This window comes from Gymnoscopelus microlampas (assembly GCF_963454915.1).
Source record: "Gymnoscopelus microlampas genome assembly, chromosome: 1".
Lineage (NCBI taxonomy): Eukaryota > Metazoa > Chordata > Actinopteri > Myctophiformes > Myctophidae > Gymnoscopelus > Gymnoscopelus microlampas.
The window spans coordinates 47,696,376-47,715,991 of NC_139962.1; the positions used below are offsets into that span (position 1 = coordinate 47,696,376).

Genomic DNA, 19,616 nt, shown 5'->3' on the forward strand with positions numbered 1-19,616 from the left:
AATACTATTTAGACTTTAGAGCATATAAGGATTATTGTAATTTCAAGCTCATGATATGGCCCATGGTATGACATGTAATTTCTCTAGTCTATGGCCTCTAATATTCTCCGCTCATTAAATGAAAATTGTTCTGCCTTTTCTCCTAAGCTTCTCCTAAGTCTTTCATATACTGTAGGATATCCCTCTATAGGGACTCATGAATATTTTGTTTCCTTTTCTCCCTGGCTGTTTTTCTTTTACCTTTTCTATCATTCATGATCATTCTAGTGAGATGGGAATATTCTTATTGAGGTTTGACCTGCAGTCTTCATAAAAACCTTTATATATTGCCTATGAGATACGTGTGCTGAAGGAAACACTGTTGTGCAGTGAGGCATTTTTGTGAAAACACACACACACACACACACACACACACACACACACACACACACACACACACACACACACACACACACACACACACACACACACACACACACACACACACACACACACACACACACAGTATATTTACCTGTTATCCCTATTTTGGCCATGTCAAGACTTGTTGACATGATTATTTCTCTTATTTTCAAAAATAGTTAAAATATCAGCTGTACAAGCGAACTAATTGATCTGCTATTGTTGGCACGTATCTCACTTTGAATACAGGTGTGCTTTGAGATTTTGATTTCTTCTGGTGTGCCTTGGGCACGAAAAACACTGCGCTATGGAGAATGAGAAACTTAAACATATTTTTATAACCGCCTGTTCTTCCTGAAGTGTTATTGGAACAGAAGGTCTTTGCAGAACAGAGCTGTTCAAACAATTAGTGTGGGTATGATTTCACTGGCGTCTGTCTGCTCCTTTGTGTTGCGTGTGAAACGGAGCCAAATGCAAGCTCTTCTTCAGTAGATGTAGGACTTTTAGTGGCTAATCTGGGACTCCTCAGTGGAAATGGACAGAAAATCAATGTTGGGGAACCAAGTCTTATGGTTATCACAGTTGGCAATCCGTGTGGGTTTAAAGGGACAATACAGATTTCTTTTTACATAGAACCCATCCTAACCCATCATAAATAAAGAAATACCAGTCTGTTTTACTCCAATATTTAGAGCCGTATACCAAACAAATACAGAAAATTCACTGTAGAACTTTAGAACTAATGATTAGTCATTCTATCAAGTAAGTTAGTCATCTACTCTACAATACTGTATATAAATATGTTTTCACTGCCTTTTATTTTTATTTTTTGTACCATCAGCTTGTTTACGTTTGTATCAATGAGTAGGACTTTAAAGAGTACAGAGTACAAACTGTACAGAGACTTAAACCACTCCTCAACTCTGATCAGGTTATCCCTGAGTATTGTGAGGTCCAGCTTCATGCTACACAGAATGGTGTTAATAGGACCTGTAGAGGAAAAGGACGATGTATTATGTGCGGGAGTACACTGCGTCTCCTGATGCCTTGCAACACTCTAAGGCCACAAAGCGCAATATGAAATGGTGTCTGTGCAAACAACTCAAAACAACAACAAAAATTAAATTGCGGACGTTCTGGAGATTTGGAGAAACACCATCTAAGTGCTTTCCATGCATCAACCTGACTGCATTGAAGAAGCACGGCCAGGTCTATGGGGATGGTGAAAGACAGAGCCCATGATGACCCACCTAATTCCAACACACTTTGCTAGTTTAGGATGGCTCAGGGTAGAAGACAGGGTTAAGCTAATTATCGGGATTGATATTTAAGATACCATGATCTGGTACCACCCAAATGTAGAACAAACATGGGGAAATTCGCATTCTACTACTCCACCAAAATGTGGAATCATCCATTACAATATGTAAAACACAGTTTGTTTTTTATTCAAATATGACCTGAAAAAAGCTAGGGTTCATTTGGTTCAATATTATATTTGTAAAATAACATATTGTGATTATTATGTCTGTCTAGTTTAGTGTTATGTCTGAATGTAAAACTATGAATTGTGCAATGTGCTGTACTGTGCAGTAATGTGAATAATGTACACCCACATACAGATTCACAATTCCTTATATGCTAAAGGAGAGTCTAAAGTTTGAGGTCATAACGTTTGATCTCATAGATCAGTGTATTTGAGCAGCACAATTTATTCTTCTTTTACACCCACACCATATCATCAACACCCTAATAGTACATGAAGATGATGAAGGGTGTGTGTTCATCCTCAATGTACGTGTGTGTGTGTGTGTGTGTGTGTGTGTGTGTGTGTGTGTGTGTGTGTGTGTGTGTGTGTGTGTGTGCGTGCGCGTGCGTGTGCGTGTGTATGCCGTCATGTGTCTCACCCAAATCCAGAGCAGAATCTAAAGAAGAGGAAGAAGCCGTATCCCTGAGCGAAGCAGGACAGGAAGGAGAAAACTACATCGATGGCCAGAACATAGATGAGACATTTCCTCCTGCCCTTCCTGTCAGATAGACCTCCCCATACAAACGCTCCTACCATCATCGACACATACACCAATAGACCTGTAAGACAAAACACATAAAAAAACATGTAAATACTCACTTTCACTTTAACGCACGCACACGCACTCACACACGCACGCACGCACACACACACACACACACACACACACACACACACACACACAATTATTTGCATGAACAGGCATAATCACTTATTTTGACTATATCATAAATATAACACAACTCATAATTAGTTGTGCCCTAGTAACGATAATTACAGATGCACGTCAGGTTAATGGTATATATAAACACAGGCTACAGGAGAACATTATTAAGATTAATGCAATAGCTACGGTCAATTATGAAACATAATTATTGTTGCTGTAACTTTGCTTTCCGCTTCAGCACAGAAAATGCCTGCATGTCTTTCATCTGTAAGTTAAGGCAGAGGGATATTTCCTCCACAAGGTGTCTCACTTCACCTGCTTATGAATGAATACAGTTGGAGGGAGTATCCTACATTAACTCTGAGTTTCAAGCCTCCACAGTGTAGTGATTGACATTTGTATTGTACATTATCTGCTATGTACATTCATAATGGACAGTCACAAGGACACCACAGCATGTACGTAACTGTAGTACGCCCACAGGAATGGATAGAGTAGGACGCAATTGTACTTTAAACAACATGAAAGTATTAGCATGGTTCATATTTACAAGCAATTGATTCAAGTATTAATACCATGGTTAGTGTACTGCAGTGGTTCTCAAAGTGGGGTCCGGGACCACCAGGGGTCCCTTGAGGGGGTTCCAGGGGGTCCCCATTAAAATATGTTAATATAGCATCAAAATCAATTTAACCACTTTATACCTATATACATATCGGCTATAATCCTTTTTTATTTGGGGGTCCTTGATGAGAATGATTTTGAGAACCGATATCTATCTATCTAATCACAGATAGAAACTGTATTGTCCAAGATATAGAGAGATTGACCTCAGACTTCACTGTGGTACAGGTAACCACACGAACCCTAGCGTCCCTATGCCGGGGCGAACATTTGGTGAAAATAGCAAATCTACAAGCTCACAATGCGTCACGTTGCGGCCAGCCATGAGCTTGTAGATCGGCTATTTTTGGTGAAGAGATTTGGTGCAGAGGGAAAAAAGGAGGAGGCTTACAGTAGTATTGACCCCCGGGGGACTCTGGCCAACAAAGTACAGTATATATAGTTTAAGTGGTTAAGAAAAAAGGCAATACAGTAACAACACAATCAAACACCTCAAGGACAACACAACAGTGCTTCCAGTAAATACAACAGCTGTCAAAAGAAAGCAAACACTTGAGTAAATGAAGCATACGAAGCGATGCTGAATGCTGATGAGATCCCTGAGTTAATTATACTGCATGAAATTATGATTATGATGAATTATGACTTATTTATTGGTGATTTTACACCACATGCTACTAGAAGTGGAATGTGCTTTGTGCATCTTTTTTGCAACACTTTTTTTATACACTGAATCTGTTCAGAGAGGTGAAAACTCCTGCAATGCAGTTCCGGAGTCCTTGCTCAAGGGTACTTCAGTCTTTAATAACTAACTACACATGATTTCTATAGCGTGTCTATTCGGGGGCGAAGAGATTTAGTGAAGAGGGGGAAAAAGGAGGGGACTAGAGCCCTGGGGGACCCCGGTCAACAACGTATATACAGGGTTTAAGCGTTTTTTAATGGGGGACACTGAAGATAATAAGCTTCCCTCCATTATCCTGCTCATAACTGCACACTCCCACCTGCCAGTGCCTGGAATGAATCCAGCAACTTACTGGTTATATAGAAGTAGGACTGTGAGTCGCATGTGACATTTGTCCACATGAACACTAGCCTCCCTATTCCAAACCAGCCAGCTCATATGTATGACATCATATGTGAAACATCTGTGCCTGAGTGTTAAATTAGCACCCATGTGGTAGCTTTTACAGTGTATCTTTAAGTGTATCCTATTGGTTAGAGCAGTGTTTCTAAAACTTTTACATTTCAAGGACCCCCCCTACAAGGACCCCCCAGTGTACAAATAGAACCAAATGGACCCGGTCCACAGACTTGTAAGGGTCCATTTAGAACCCCCTCAAGGGAACCCTGAGTGTCCCTGGACCCCACTTTAAGAACCACTGGGTTGGAGTAACTGTGTGACTCATATGATGCGTCCTAATGAAACATCCATGAATCCCACCCCTCCCCACCACCGTTTACTCACTGTAAATGAAGCTGGATTAGTGTCAGCTAAATTATTGAACTGTGCCATATCCTGCTGCATTATATTTTTAATCCTGTATGTCCATGTACAGTAATGCGTCAGTACCTCTGCGTTACAGTAATTGCAGTGTAACTGCTCTGTGTGACAAAGCTCATTTCTCATACTTGGTAAAATTTTCAGTCAGAACTCATTTGATATAAATGTACAAACCATTACAGCTGCAGGCCATTGTTGTCCAAATTATGTAGCGCAGAGCTCTGAGTATACACGTTTTAATTCCAGCCAAACATAAAGACAGCTGATCTCACACTCCATGGTACAGTATATCAATATCACTGGAGTATAAAGGGGAATATTGAAATACTTTGACATCTTGACCTGTCGAGCAAAAAGATTTGTAACCATTTAGACTCAGTGCCCATGACTAGGCTTTTCCCCCATGGAAATTCTCTATAGGCCTACTCTCTAAACTGGGTGACTGACTATGGTGTTTCCCCATAATTAGTGTGTGTGTGTGTGTGTGTGTGTGTGTGTGTGTGTGTGTGTGTGTGTGTGTGTGTGTGTGTGTGTGTGTGTGTGTGTGTGTGTGTGTGTGTGTGTGTGTGTGTGTGTGTGTGTGTGTGTGTGTGTGTGTGTGTGTGCGCGTGCGCGTCAGGCACGTATCGTCATTGGGGCCAACGAGGCCATGGCCCGGTCTGTAAACCCAGCTTGTCCCTGTGTAGGGGCAAGATCCAGGGGAAAAAAACTAAAAATCAACATTAGCAGCTTCTCACCCTATTCTGTTGTAGCCGACCACAGAAAGTCGCCTTTGTTTTCAAATGGGGCTCATTTGCATTCGGCCGAATTGTTAATGAGTGGCCATTAAAAACCAGTTTAGCCGTCAAACCGGTTCTGGCCCGGTCAACGTTAGAATCCACCAAACGCCACCGGTGTGTGTGTGTGTGTGTGTGTGTGTGTGTGTGTGTGTGTGTGTGTGTGTGTGTGTGTGTGTGTGTGTGTGTGTGTGTGTGTGTGTGTGTGTGTGTGTGTGTGTGTGTGTGTGTGTGTGTGTGTGTGTGTGTGTGTGTGTGTGTGTGTGTGTGTGCGCGCGTGCGCGTGTGTGCGTGCGTGCGTCTAATGTCAATTAATTACAAGTAATACATGATTTGATTTCCATTTAATTCCTGAGATTTTACTCAAGTAAAACATGAGGTCTGTATAGTGTAGGAAGACAGCGTATTCATCAGTGCCGTACCCACCATAGAGGCAGGACAGGTGGCCACCTGCCCAATTAAAATCTAGCCTCCCCTAGAAAATAAAGTAAAAGACTGAAAAACAGGCAGTGAAAAAAATCCAAAGAGAATAGTGGCCGTCGGACCTCCTTGTCCATTCATGCGTGCAGGCAGCCGATCACTACCGTATCCATTCAGCAGAGCGACGTCGCCTATGATGCAAATGTATCCCTTTATCTTCATGGGGTGCCAGGAGTGCCAGGTGTGGGGGTCTGGGCCATCACCTGTACTCACCTGGCATAAAAGGGGCTCTGAGTCTGAGAGCAGCTTGAGCCATTAAACTACAACATGAAGAGACCACTGCTGAATAATTGATTGATTGATTATACTTGCATATTGTTTTTATTAACGTTTTTCAGTTTTGTAGTCAGTGTAGTGTTAACTTGTTTCCCCCGAGATTTCCCCCCGACATTTTCCCCCCCTAAATGTAATTTCTGGTCTTGTCCAGACTTCTTGTCTGTCACACCTCTAATTGTTAAAGTCCCAGTCCAGACATGTAAAGTATGTAAAAAAATACTCTGCTATGATTAATATGATGCTTTCCCCACATAAAAAGTTAAAAGAAATGGATAAGGGTCTGGGAGCACATCTAACTTTCTTGCTTACTGATAAATTAGAGCCATGAATATTCAAATATGGAAATATCACAGGCCATGCCTAGCAAGCTGCTCAAAACAAGGTGCAAGTGGCTAATTTGCATATTGGACCATGATAGGTTCAAAGGATTGGTGACATCACAGCATTAAGCTCCCCCCTCCAGTGTTACAGTGTGACACCTTCTGCACATATAACAATACAATTGTTGCCTCCAAGATTGTTATTGCCGTGTTGTTAAGGGGTCAGATGGGTGGGCCGCATGCTTTTTCAGTGTTTGTTAATTTTATTGATCAATCAATCGATTGTGTTCCGACTTGGATCAATGGAACCAACGTACTGTATAAGTTCCTATTTATCGGTATCACAATGACAATACATTCTTTAAGGTTTTAAAGAAAATATGTAAGCCTACCATGTCATTTTTTTTATGAATGTTTTAATATTAACGTTATATTATTATTAAAATCTTTGTGTTTTGCCAAATTATGCCAATTATTTGGGGGTCAACATGCAATTTCCTTACGGCCCACCAGTCAGTGGACCCCGGCCCACAGGCTGGGATTCTCTGGTCTAGTATAAATCAGGCTTGTAGATTTACTCTGTTACAAGTAGAAGTATTCAGAATGTACTTGAGTAAAAGTACAAAAGTTAAAGTACTCTCTAAAGTTCAAAATGTATGAAAAACCGTTCGAAAATAGCCGATCTACAAGCTCACATTGCGTCGTACGCGATGCATTGTGAGCTTGTAGATATTTTCAAATGGCCGAAATATATATAGGGTAACTAGTCACTAAAGTTTTCATATAGTAAAAGTACAATATTTCCCTCTGAGATGTAGTGCATGGGGTAGAAGTAAAAGTATTTGTAAAAACTGGTAAATACTGAAGAAAGTAAAAAATACCTCAGAATTGTACTTAGGTGCAGTACTTGAGTACATGTACTTAGTTACTTCACACCACTGGTTACACAGATAACCAGTTACTGTACATCCTGCGTCTCTCTGCTTCATACCTCCTCCACCCAGCTCTGTGTTTTTACTACACAGCCCTAATTACACCGACAGTAAGGAGCTTACAGGCACGTGTGCACCTCCCCTCTGGATTACTAGGCTGGCTGCACGGCACCACACAACTCCACTGTCATTCAACAAGGCACATATAGCCTACACAGTCAAATCCTATAACACTGAGACCTGTGAAAGGGTCCAAGTTGGTTCCATTTCTGCACTCTCAGTTAATGAATAAATGAACACTGAGGATTTTACTGTCAGTGTGTGTAACAGAATAGAATAGAATAGAATTCAGGATTATCATTGTTTCTGCTCTGATTATGTTTAAGACAATAATAATGTAGAATGTTAAATCACTTTTACAGGATTTTAAATTACATCACATACGTCGTCAAGTCAACGGAATGACATGTATGTATATGTGTATTCAACCAATACACTGATTTCATGACTGCATAGTATTTTAAAACCATACAGTCTCTACATTCTCTGCCTTAAGCAGCAACAGAGCAGAGACATTGATCACAGAGGAATATTCAAGGCCATGTACTGTATATCAATAATATACAACCTTTCTTTCACATGCTGCGCTCTTGTGGCATGAAATCGTATATCATATACATAATGAAACATTTCTTTCTTTCTAAAATCAGTCCTCTACCAGACTCCACCAAAACAATGCTTTTACAAAATGATAAGCATGAAAGGAAAACATTAGTTACTTTTAAAAGGATTGCAGTGTTAGAGTGGAGGGAGGTGGGGGCAGAAACTGTTACACGGCTCACCTGTACGCAATTAACCCTTCCACTATATCTGTGTTTCAGCATGTTCTGAAGTGCATGACAAGAAGGATGTAGAGGTGGTTTGCTGAAACGCTGCTACAGTTAAAGTGAGTGTAAGTGATATTTTTATTTGTTCAAATAAGTGTTAAATAGCTCTATATTCTGATAGTAATCATTGCTAGAGGGTTTGTAACAAGGGTCTCCCGGTCTCTCCAGTTCTTTAGTAAACATAAAATACATTTTCAGGTCAGGATGCTACTATTTAAAAAAAAAAGGATACTATTTTCATCCAATCAGGCGAGATAAAATCGGAAGTGATGAAACAAATAGAATAAACAGACAAAATTGTAATTGGACAACTATGATGAATATCGGTACTCTCTCCTGAAATTGGCAAATATTTTGAAAATGTACTATTTTCTGAATCAGTCCTAAAGATCGTATTTGATACATTACAATTATTACAATTTGGGCATTTAGTAGAAGCTCTTATCCAGAGTGACTTACAAGTGTGTGATCAGATCGAGTAAATGGCATGATGTTATCAAGAGACAAAACCTGGAGCTGCGTGCACCCTGGGTGAGCTGAGCTGTTATGAATCATAAAAAGGCATTGGTGCTATAAAATAGAAAAAGGTCTTTACAGTGCTGGAGTGTTTTTCTTTTCATATCATCATAACTTGTTCACCACTTTGTTCCTAAACAACACATTATCTCAAAAACTACTGGCTGGATTGCTATGGAATTGGCTGTGCACCTTCATGCCCCCTGGGAAATGAATCCGACTGATTTAGGTGATCCCAAGGCCTTTCTTCTACACCAACCAATAGACCAACATTTTCACTTGCACAGAATACAATATATCATACATTTCGATGGGCGGATGGCATGCCACTTGCTGAGTGCATTCATGCTTCCCGGAGGATGAGCACACTGATTTTGGTCATGCCATGGCCTTTCCTCCAATTGCACCAAGGGCCAAATGCACAAAAGCTATCACAAGTAGGTCGATTGCTATTAAACTTGCTGAGTGCACTTGCTCTGTGTGGTGCATGAACCATTTGAGCCTATCCATGACGTTGCCTCTACCATAACGCTCAGGCCAAAATGTGAAGCACAGCTTGGGCCTGCTAGCATGGCTTTTATTATTTGAAACATGCTGCTCTTCCACTGAAAGCTGAAGCTGTTTTGAGACAGACTCAGCAGTGACAGACAACAGGGCAGGAGTGCACGTGGACCCCTCTTTCCATCTAAACTATAACTAAGTGTTAGTCACGTTCTTTTTTTATCCCACGATTTTGTAACCCTATTTTTTACACCCAGTGCCAATTGTCTATGTAATCCTGGGCACTACCTTTCCTCTGCCAACCTAGGGAGGCCAGGACCGAGCTCATGCCTCCTTCAATGCATGAGAGCCAACTGACCTTCTTATCACCTGAGGTGATAAGAAGGTCAGGGGAGAGTTTCCCTGGTTGGACGTAGCGCGTGGAAGGAACACGTTATTCCAACCAGTTCCTTTCCCCTCCATCAGGCGCCCCGGCTGGCTAGGGGGAGGCAGTATAGTGACCAGGTTAGTCACGTTCTTACTCTCTATCATAGCCGGAAGGAGGCTGAATGAGTCTCCTGTGGTGTTGCATTGAACAGATGTAACCTTGGTGCTGTAGGCCACTCACCTCCCTGCATGGTGCTCAGGTTCCATGCTAACACGTGCTGAATATATTCACTAGCAGGTTCATTCATCGGCCTTTGTCACTATGCCTCATCCCACGAGCCGGCTGTTAAGATGCAACTAGAAAAATGTGCTCCTCGGAGCACAGGTGTCTGCCAGGCCAGGTAGTAGAAGTCAATCTTAGCCAATCAGGATGAAATATGAAAAATCAGACAGATTCGTCTTGATCACATGACTATAGAGAGAACATGTACCGATTTGCGGGATGTTTGCACAAAATCTGTAGAAGTAATATAAGTAGCAAAAATTGGCGTCCTATAGTGGCACTATAAAAGGCAGATGTGAAAAATGTGTGGCAGAAGTTTTTCCTTGGCCTCTAGGGAGTGTGCATGCAAAGTTTCACACCGATAGATAAAAACGTGAATCGGCCTGTTATAGCGCCACCATGAGACCAATTTGAAAAATGTAGGATGTCATTCCTTCCTTGGCCTAGTGGGAATGTGTGTGCAAATACTATAGAGAGCTATAACAGGTCAAAATTTGGGGCAGAGGTTCTGCTCTGGCCTCCAGGGAGTGGAGAGACACACACACGCACGCACGCACGCACGCACGCACGCACGCACGCACGCACACACACACACACACACACACACACACACACACACACACACACACACACACACACACACGCACACACACACACACACAAACAGGGATGGACTGACAGACAGGGGCGAAAACATAGTCTCGGCCAAGCCTTCGGCCTGGTGTAGACAATAAGTGCTGTGCAAGCTGCCACAGCAACTACTGTAGCTAAATGTTAGGCCTTGAAATAAGGCCAGGGATTTTGTGAGCTGAACAAGGCTTCTGGGATTTTGTATTATTTTTACTTGCAGCTGTATTTGTTCAATGAGACAGACAGTAGGAAAGCTGAGAAGGAGACAGCGCAGTGGAGACAGGAAAGATGACAGGCAGACAGAGTAGGGGAGACAGGGGAGCTGAGAGAGGGGGACAAAAACCTACATACACCTCCATTGACTGGACTGTGAGTTGTCAGTAGATGACAGGGTGACCATGAGGTAGAAGGCTTCTAATATATGCATGAGGTCACAGGTTACATCCCCACACTGGCTAAAGTGTCCATCCCTCAGCCCTTAATTTCAGTTACCCAGCATGCCCTTCTCAGCATAGCAATAAAAACCTGCATACGCTCAAATCTTTACACTGCACCAGCTTGGCTTTCATTTCATTGAAATGAATTTGACCAGCATGGATTTAAATTAATTCAGTAAACTTTTTCTTTTACCCAGCATGCCCTTGTTGGCGTTGGAGATGCACATGTCCTTCTCTGCGCTGGGTAGGACGAAGCCCACCACAAAGCCATCTACACCGTCAGCCATCAGGGCCAGGCCCAGAACGATGAACAGGGTCCACTGGAAGCGTCCGTGACCACAGTCCTCCATGATGGTCTCATACTGTTCTGGTAGGTCCTCTTCCTCCTCCTGTTGTCTTGCGGCCTCCTTGGCCTTCCTCCTGGGAACAGTGGCATACATACATCAGTGCTTCTCAAAAAGGACCACCATAACTCTGAGAGTGTACAAATTACGGGTCCATTTGGTTTCATTTGTACACTCTCAGAGTTACAGACCTGTAAGGGTCCATTTGGAACCCCCCCAAGGAACCCTGAGGGTCCCTGGACCCCACTTGAAAACCACTGGCACTGCAGCTATGAACTTTCCTTTTTTTTATTTTATTTTTAATTGATGTTGGCCTTAGCCTTAGGACTTATAGACTGCAACAAAACAAAACAGAATACCTATTATAATAGATGGAATGCAAGTCCATAAAATATCAGCGTTCTACAATTCAGTTGCATCCTATTTTGCACAGCCCATTGACCAGATGCCAGATTGAGCCATAGCTAATCTTGCAAACCGCTGGACTGATCAGCACCAAATTCTTTTTGCACACTACAAGTAGACCACAGTACTGTACCTGAAAAAATAATGATTCCCACACGCTTGATACTTTTTGAATTATTCAACTTTCTACTATTCATGTGTTCATTGTTGATCTTACCTGTACCTCTCTAGTCTTACTGTTGTTGCTGCTATGACACCTGAATTCCTCTCCAGGGATCAATACAGGTTTATTTTATACCTTGCCTTAGTACAGTGGTTCTCAACCTGTGGGTCGGGACCCCCAGGGGGTCCCCATGATTTTTGGGGTTCCCCCAGATGACAGAGAAGTGACAATTTAAGGACTTTTAAGACCTTTTTAATACCAAAAAAAAGTAAGAGAGAAAAGAAAAATACCATCACTCCCTCGAAAGTAATGAACAAACTATACTATAAAAACTGGTTAAACATAGGCCAAATGGTCAAATAATATAAGAAAGAGGCAACCATTTTAAAAATAGCCGATCTACAAGCTCGCAAAGCGAGGTGTTGTGAGCTTGTAGATCTGCTATTTTCACAATACGTATTTATCTGTGTAACCGAGTCAAACTAAATTGAATGCCTCAACTCCTACATTCCAAGTGCTTGTCAGGGTCCCCAGTTCAAATATGATTATTCTAGGGGGTCCCCAGTTCAAATATGATTATTTTGGGGGGTCCCCAGTCTAAATCTGATTATTTCGGGGGGTCACGGCCTGAAAAGGTTGAGAACCACTCCCTTAGTAGTACTGCAGTGTATGCACCTTTTTAGTCATTTAGTTATGACCCACCTGGCCTCAATGCGTGCCTGCCTCCTCGCCTCCTTGATCTCATCAGGGTGGGGTACGCCCTGGTACTCCCCCTCATACATCTGCTCATCTTGTCCTGAATCGTGTCCTTCGGTGTCTCCGCTGGCGGCATCCTCGTCTTTTTCCTGCTGGGGGAAGTCGGTCTGGTAGGGGTATCCATCCGGCCCGCTGCCTTCTACGGGGTACGTGGTACCGCCCTCAACGGTCCCTTGCTGGTTGACGTTGTTCTGATAGGGGTCGTCCATAGCTGCTGCATAGAGTGTAGGGCCGGGAGGAAGAGGGATTCAACACCGTAGCCGTTTTTTTTATCGTGTGGGAAAAGGTGGTTGTCTGTTGGGCTAAATGGGCATGGATCCCTCGGCGGAGGGCTGTCTCTGTGTGTTGATGTCAGTGCTGCCCCTATGAAGACAAACAGTGAGGAACTGCTTTGTTTGTCTGTCAGCTTTTTATGTGTGTGTGTGCGTGTGCGTGTGCGTGTGCGTGTGCGTGTGACTTTCATGACCACTGGAGGTCTCAGATTATAATTATATTCAGAGATATCATGTTGTTCATTTCGTTTCACCAATAGTTTTGGGGGTATGGGAATCAATAGGTTATATTTAACCACTTGAACCCTATAGCATCCCTATTCTGGGGCAAACGTTCAGTGAAAAAAGCAGATTTACTGTATGACGCTACTATTTTTGGCCGAAGATATTTAGTGCAGAGCGAAAACAGGAGGTTCAAGATTCCAGATTCTTCTGCTTTATTGTTACGTGTAACGGTACATAAGAGCATACAATATTTTTGTTTGGCTCCTCAGACATTGTAGCAACATAGTAACAGTGATAAATAACAATAATATGGGGGGCCTAGTATAGAGGCGTGTGGGACTTAAGTGGTAATGACGGCTGGTTGTTTTTACTTTCTAAATCACTTTAACTAACATTGGCTTTAAAATGCCTTTAAATGTAAATGAGATAGTCAGTTTTGTCACTCTGTCTATATACTCACACGGTTAATGCTGCTCTGCAGGGCAGAGTGTGTTCCAGGTGTGAAGAGGAAACTGCAGGTTGCAGCTGTTATGGTGTCGGGATGAATTTAGTTAGAGGGCCTCAACAGCTGGAGTGAAACAGCGTTAGTTCCTCTGGTCTAAATTGAGCAGCATGCTGAACCTAAAAAACAAACAAAAAAAACCCACATTCATCATACTTGACAAGGCAAGAATCAGAGACATTATTTTGCCAAATTAAATTAAAACATGGCTGCCATCAAATAAGAGGACATACAGGGCTTGCTGCAGATACATCAATGCATGCAGCAAATACTAATTTATATTGAGGTAGATAACTATAAGATATACCGTATGTATGTTGCATGCAACACAAAGTACAGTACTGTAACTTGCATCGAACAGTGAACGTAAATGAGGCAGGTGGAGATCAGAGTCTAATCTTGTCTGTTTTCAAATTTTGAAACTTTTCCACTGTTACTTTGTTCTTCTGTTGTAGATATTATTACTATCATATTATGTTTGCTGTGTTAAGGTAACATGACATCCATGCACCATAGTCTCGCATAGCCAGACGATCTCTACTGATATGTCTGGGGAAATCTAAATTCAACGAATTGGCTTGGATGCCGGAGAAAACCAGCACTAATAAACCTACGCTCGGCTCACTGCTTTGAAAATCAATCCTGATACCATCACATATGAAGGAACACCCTAAAGTCTTTGTATTGGTACTGTGATGTTGTTTTATTTTCCCCCCTGTTCCTTCACAGTTTTAGCCCATTCACTGAATTTAGATGTCACCAGATGCGTGAAACTACCATGTACCTTATCTGTTTTAGACTCTGTATTGTCTGCACTGCCCTGAGGAATAGTACTGGCCACTCTATTCTTGACTGCACTACTTGTAACAGAGTATGCTAAACACAACAATTGCTATCTAATTGCCACTTTCCATGACTAATTGGAACTGACACTTGAGCGCTGTTTACATGTACAGTACACATGTGATTATCATACATTCTGTTCTTTTTTGCTCGAGGGACAGAACACAAGACAACTGGTTGGGGTTTGAACCTGGGACCTATTTCCCATTTTGGGAATTGTTCTGTGTAGAAGATGTGCTCATAGTCCTGACAGTCTACAATGCCCCACACATGTAGACCTGTCATTCTGGAATACACTCTACATAGCATAGCGCTGACATTCCAGAATGCACTCTAGATAGAATGCTGTACTGCATGTCAGGTCTGTGAATTTATCACCATCTTTAACTTGACTTGATCATCTTACACTCAGCCTACAGCAATACATTATAGTCCCTACATCATGCACACATCAATCAATCAATGAATCAAACTTTATTTATGTAGCACATAAATTAGCACATTCATATATTCATATCAACAGGTGCAACCCAATAAGCTTCACAGAAAATAATACACGCACGCACGCACACACACACACACACACACACACACACACACACACACACACACACACACACACACACACACACACACACACACACACACACACGAGCGTGTGTGCGGCTGTGCGCACACACGTAAGTACGCACACACATACGACTGCTCTAATCCTCCTTGTCCAGAGAGAGATTACTGTCATTTCCTGGCCACCTACTGTATAAGGTCTGTCCCTCAGTCTCCTGCATCAATGATCGGCTAGCACTGTACAAGGAGCCATACATGGAGCACAGACAGGGGGAAGGACCTAAACACGGAGCGTTTGTTAGACAAGAGTAAGTAGTAGAAAGTAGTGCAACTTCTAATGAATAAAGACCCAGGTACTTCAACCAGATGTGCATAATCAGTTAGTGGTGTAAGCAGCTATTGTCAAAGAAACTAAACTTTTCTTTTTTTTTGCATTAGGTCCATTTGTCATCAGAAAACTCAATTCTAGCAGTGATGCAGTAACTTGAGGGGTGTATCCTATCACTAGTACTGTCTATTTGCCCATCATTAATTGAGTTGATCAAAGATGAACCATGAAAATATGGTTAAATATTTAAGGGCTCCACACCTACAGTATTATCACTTCTCATTTCAGGCTCCAATGGTTAAAAGCCATGTAAGATCCTTGGCATAGACTCATTGTAAAAAAAGAAAAAAGGAATCATGTGGATCTCTGGATAATCAGTACATGTACAGTAGCTCCAATGTGGATCTTGGGCTTCATGATGCTAGCCTGTTATGTCAGTCTATGACGTAGCTATGTATGACTATGATTTTAGCCTGATCCAAGACCCATTGACTTGCATTATACAATTAAAGTTAGATAATTCATAAAGTGTGGAATATGTGACAACTGTGACCTACTGGCAGTATGCAAATGAAATGTGCGGCTGATCGATTCAGTGGTTTGTGAGATTATCTCTCAGACATGGGCAGGGTAATGACATACATATCTTTAAAGTTCAATGGTAGGCGGTACGTGGCAGTTCCGTATGGGTTCAGTATGATTATGGGTTCAGTGTGATTTAGTAATGTGAAAATGCAGAGTGCAAGTCAGAAGGAATGATTGTTCTGCTTTAGTTTTGGCAGAGAAGGCTTCAACGTACAGTTAAATTTAGTTTGACATGGTTTAATTCGGTTTGGCCTGGGTTTGGTGCGATTTGGTTAGCATTTCTCTATCCCCAGACAGACAGGAGGAGACCGACACAGACAGCCAGACAGACAGACAGACAGCCAGACAGACGCACGCACGCACGCACGCACGCACGCACGCACACACGCACGCACACACACACACAAAATTGACATTCATAAACAATCGCATACCCTCAGACAGACACACAAGTACGCAGACAGACATTAGAAGAACAACCTGGCAGGTAGATAAGAGGACACAGACAGACAGACAGACAGACAGACAGACAGGAAGTCAGTCTAGTTTGGGTGTGGGTGCACCCACCCACACCGGGGGCAATCCCCCCTGTTGTCATATGGCGAACAAGAGTGCTGGCGAATTTAATCCAGCTTAAGAGACTGGAAATTTCATTCTCTCTCTCTCTCTCTCTCTCTCTCTCTCTCTCTCTCTCTCTCTCTCACTCACTCGCTTTTTCCCTACTTCAGATTATTGCTTCCCTGCGATGGAATTCATAAAGGTGACTGACTGACTGTTTCTGTCAGAGCAGAGCTGTGTGGCAATGGCAGTGATGGATTATGGTGTTTGGAAAGGAGTGTGGAAATCCATTTAATGCTCCCAGAACAGAAAACAAGCTCAGACAAGACAGTGGCATTGAATTCCCAAAACAGTAATGAAAAATCCATAGAAGTAGGTGTAGAAAGTGATTTTCACTAGAAGTAATAATGGGACATACTGTATGGCACTGCAGAGTGTCTGTGACATTCACAGCAGTTAATGGGTTTTTAATGTAAACTTCCATTGTGCACTGCAAGCACAATATGTATGTATTTACATCATAGTCACTCATCCAGAATAACTAACAGGTGCAAGCATAGACTATCCTACATTGCCAACAATACAGTCAACCAGTAGAAAGAGTACAAGTTATCCAAGCCATGGAGACCAGAAGGATCAAGTATGAATATGATATGTAATGTATGATACAGTAGATTCAGATGATCTTTTTATGCCGTCGCTCCATGCCTCCATATACTGTAGGAGGAGAGACCTATATGGCTCTGTCTGTCTGTGAGTCTGTCTGTGTCTGTCTGTGTTTGTGTCCGCTGCTGTCCGGGGCTAATCTCTCAAACTATACCAGTCCAATCAGTGTCAAATTCCTGTGCACACTGCCAGTGGGCCAAGGAAGTACCCAGTAGTATAGTGCATAAGCTCCCATTTTTTAGCAAATCGTGCACTTTTTGTAAGAAGCATGGAACTTTCAGCATAGTTAGTATATGCCATTAATGTTCATTTTCAGACGTGGAGGGAAGTCAGATTTGACCTCTAAGGACCATGAGAGATCAAATCCAAAATGGCCGCTAGTCCAATTTAAGTTTGGAATCAAACACTGTAGAAAAACGTTTAAAGTATAACTTCCAACTAAATAGGGGATGCCTTATTATTTTGTGATACTTTCGCGATCACCATATTTCAAGGAAATGCATTTAGGTTGAGGTCAAGGTAAAAATGTGCCCCAAAAAAATGCAGTGATTTCCTGCAACAAATGCCAGTGAAACAAACACTGGTCTCTTATATAGGCAACACCAACAATGACACACCTGGTTCAGACACTTAATTTATTAACATTCCTCTAGCAGAGGGCAACACACTTTATGCAACCAATGAAAGTGGAGTCCTCTGTTCTCCTGCTGATTCAAACTTGGCCTGCCTTGCCCCATGTTTGCAAGAGGACACTCCTCTGCTTCTGCATGTGGCAGATGCAGTGCAAAAGGGGTGTAAGAAGGTGCACCATACTGGTAGGACTGGCTTTGGCTTCATTCAGCAAGAGCTGAGCTGTGGGTTGCCTTTGGTGTTGGATCAAGCTTTTGGTACATAGCTGTTCGTGAAATAGTTGTCAATAGTTGTGTCTGACTCTCCCAGGCTTTCACGCTTTCACCAGGTGTGTCACTGTGTGTATATCTGCGTGTGTTGACAGAGGAAAGAAGACTTGCTGTGTCAGAAGCCTGGGAAACCTTCCCACCTTCCCAGAGGTGAATGAGGCTTTCTGTGAACTTCTATACATGCCAAGTGAGGTCATAGAAGGATCAATGTTCCTGTTAGAACAATTTGTGGTGCTCATATACTGTATGACCGAACCAGTGAGTGCACGGAAGTGAATAATACCAGGAAACAGCTCTTCACACAGAAATTAAGAACACTAGAGAACATTCCTCCAACCCAGGCAGCACTCAAGCAACATATCAAGTGCACTTGCTACCAGGTCAACTGTTGGAACCAGGCATTGGTCCTGGAACCAGAGATGCCATAGCCATCTGATTGGGGCTGGACAAAGGAAACAACTGGCATGGCAACCGTTTTGGACCACTCTCACTGAGGAATCAAAATCGTGCCATGAATTGATCCACTGTCACTGCATGAAAGGGTGAAATGGGTGATGCAAGTGTGCCAAATCGGCACTCAAATATATTATCATTATCTATATTATCACACAAACAAAATTGTCTTGTTTTTCTCTCTTTCCTGTACACAAGATGTGAGGTCATATCTGACTTCCCTCCACCTCTGAAGATTCATATTATGGTATTTACTGACTATATGCCAAAAAGTGCACAATTTTATTGCTAATCCGCTGCACCACTGCATTTGTTTTCACATATCTTTTATATATTTCTTTAACATTTTTACTTTTCATAAAATGTTATAATGGAAGTCAAAGGTTGGCAAATCTGGCAAATCTGCCCAATTATGGTGACAGCTTTAGTTACTAGTTACTTTGCAGATTTAGAGTATTAATTCAGAACATAAATTAAATAATAAATGATATATACAGAGCTACCAAGCAGTAATTAAATCTGAGTACTTCTATCATAACTGTAGCGAGGTAATGTTGTCCTTCACTGTCCTACTGCTGTGTCAGTGTTCAGGACTACTTAGGCACAGATGGAGCTTACATAACTCATACTGTAGACTGCATGCTCGCTCTCTCTCCTTCCCTGTCTCTCGTTCTCTCTTTCTGTCTCACTCGTCTGACACTCTCCATCTCTATATCTCTCTCTATATTTTGATTAAAATAACTCTAATGTAATTCTCCCTGTCTTTCAACTTTATGTGTCACTGGAGGGCAATTGCTTTTGCAGCAAGACACAGATACAAGACGATAAAGTTCAAAAAGCCTACATACATCAAACAGACTGAAGAAAAACAACAGTGGTTTCAAGTTGACCTTCAAATTCTAGAATATCATACAAAAATAA

At 42.0% G+C, this 19,616-nt stretch overlaps 1 protein-coding gene across 1 annotated transcript in view; it reads right to left on the bottom strand.

Moving 5' to 3' along the window:
* Positions 1–13,006, bottom strand: part of sv2ba (synaptic vesicle glycoprotein 2Ba) — a gene marked incomplete at both ends in the record, with an annotated part of 24,726 nt that extends 11,720 nt beyond the window's left edge. The window contains 3 exons of the mRNA XM_084057660.1: positions 2,310–2,490; positions 11,323–11,549; positions 12,744–13,006. Of these exons, the coding sequence (XP_083913786.1) occupies positions 2,310–2,490; positions 11,323–11,549; positions 12,744–13,006 (671 nt within the window). The remainder of the gene's footprint in view (positions 1–2,309; positions 2,491–11,322; positions 11,550–12,743) is intronic.
* Positions 13,007–19,616: the final 6,610 nt, after the last annotated feature.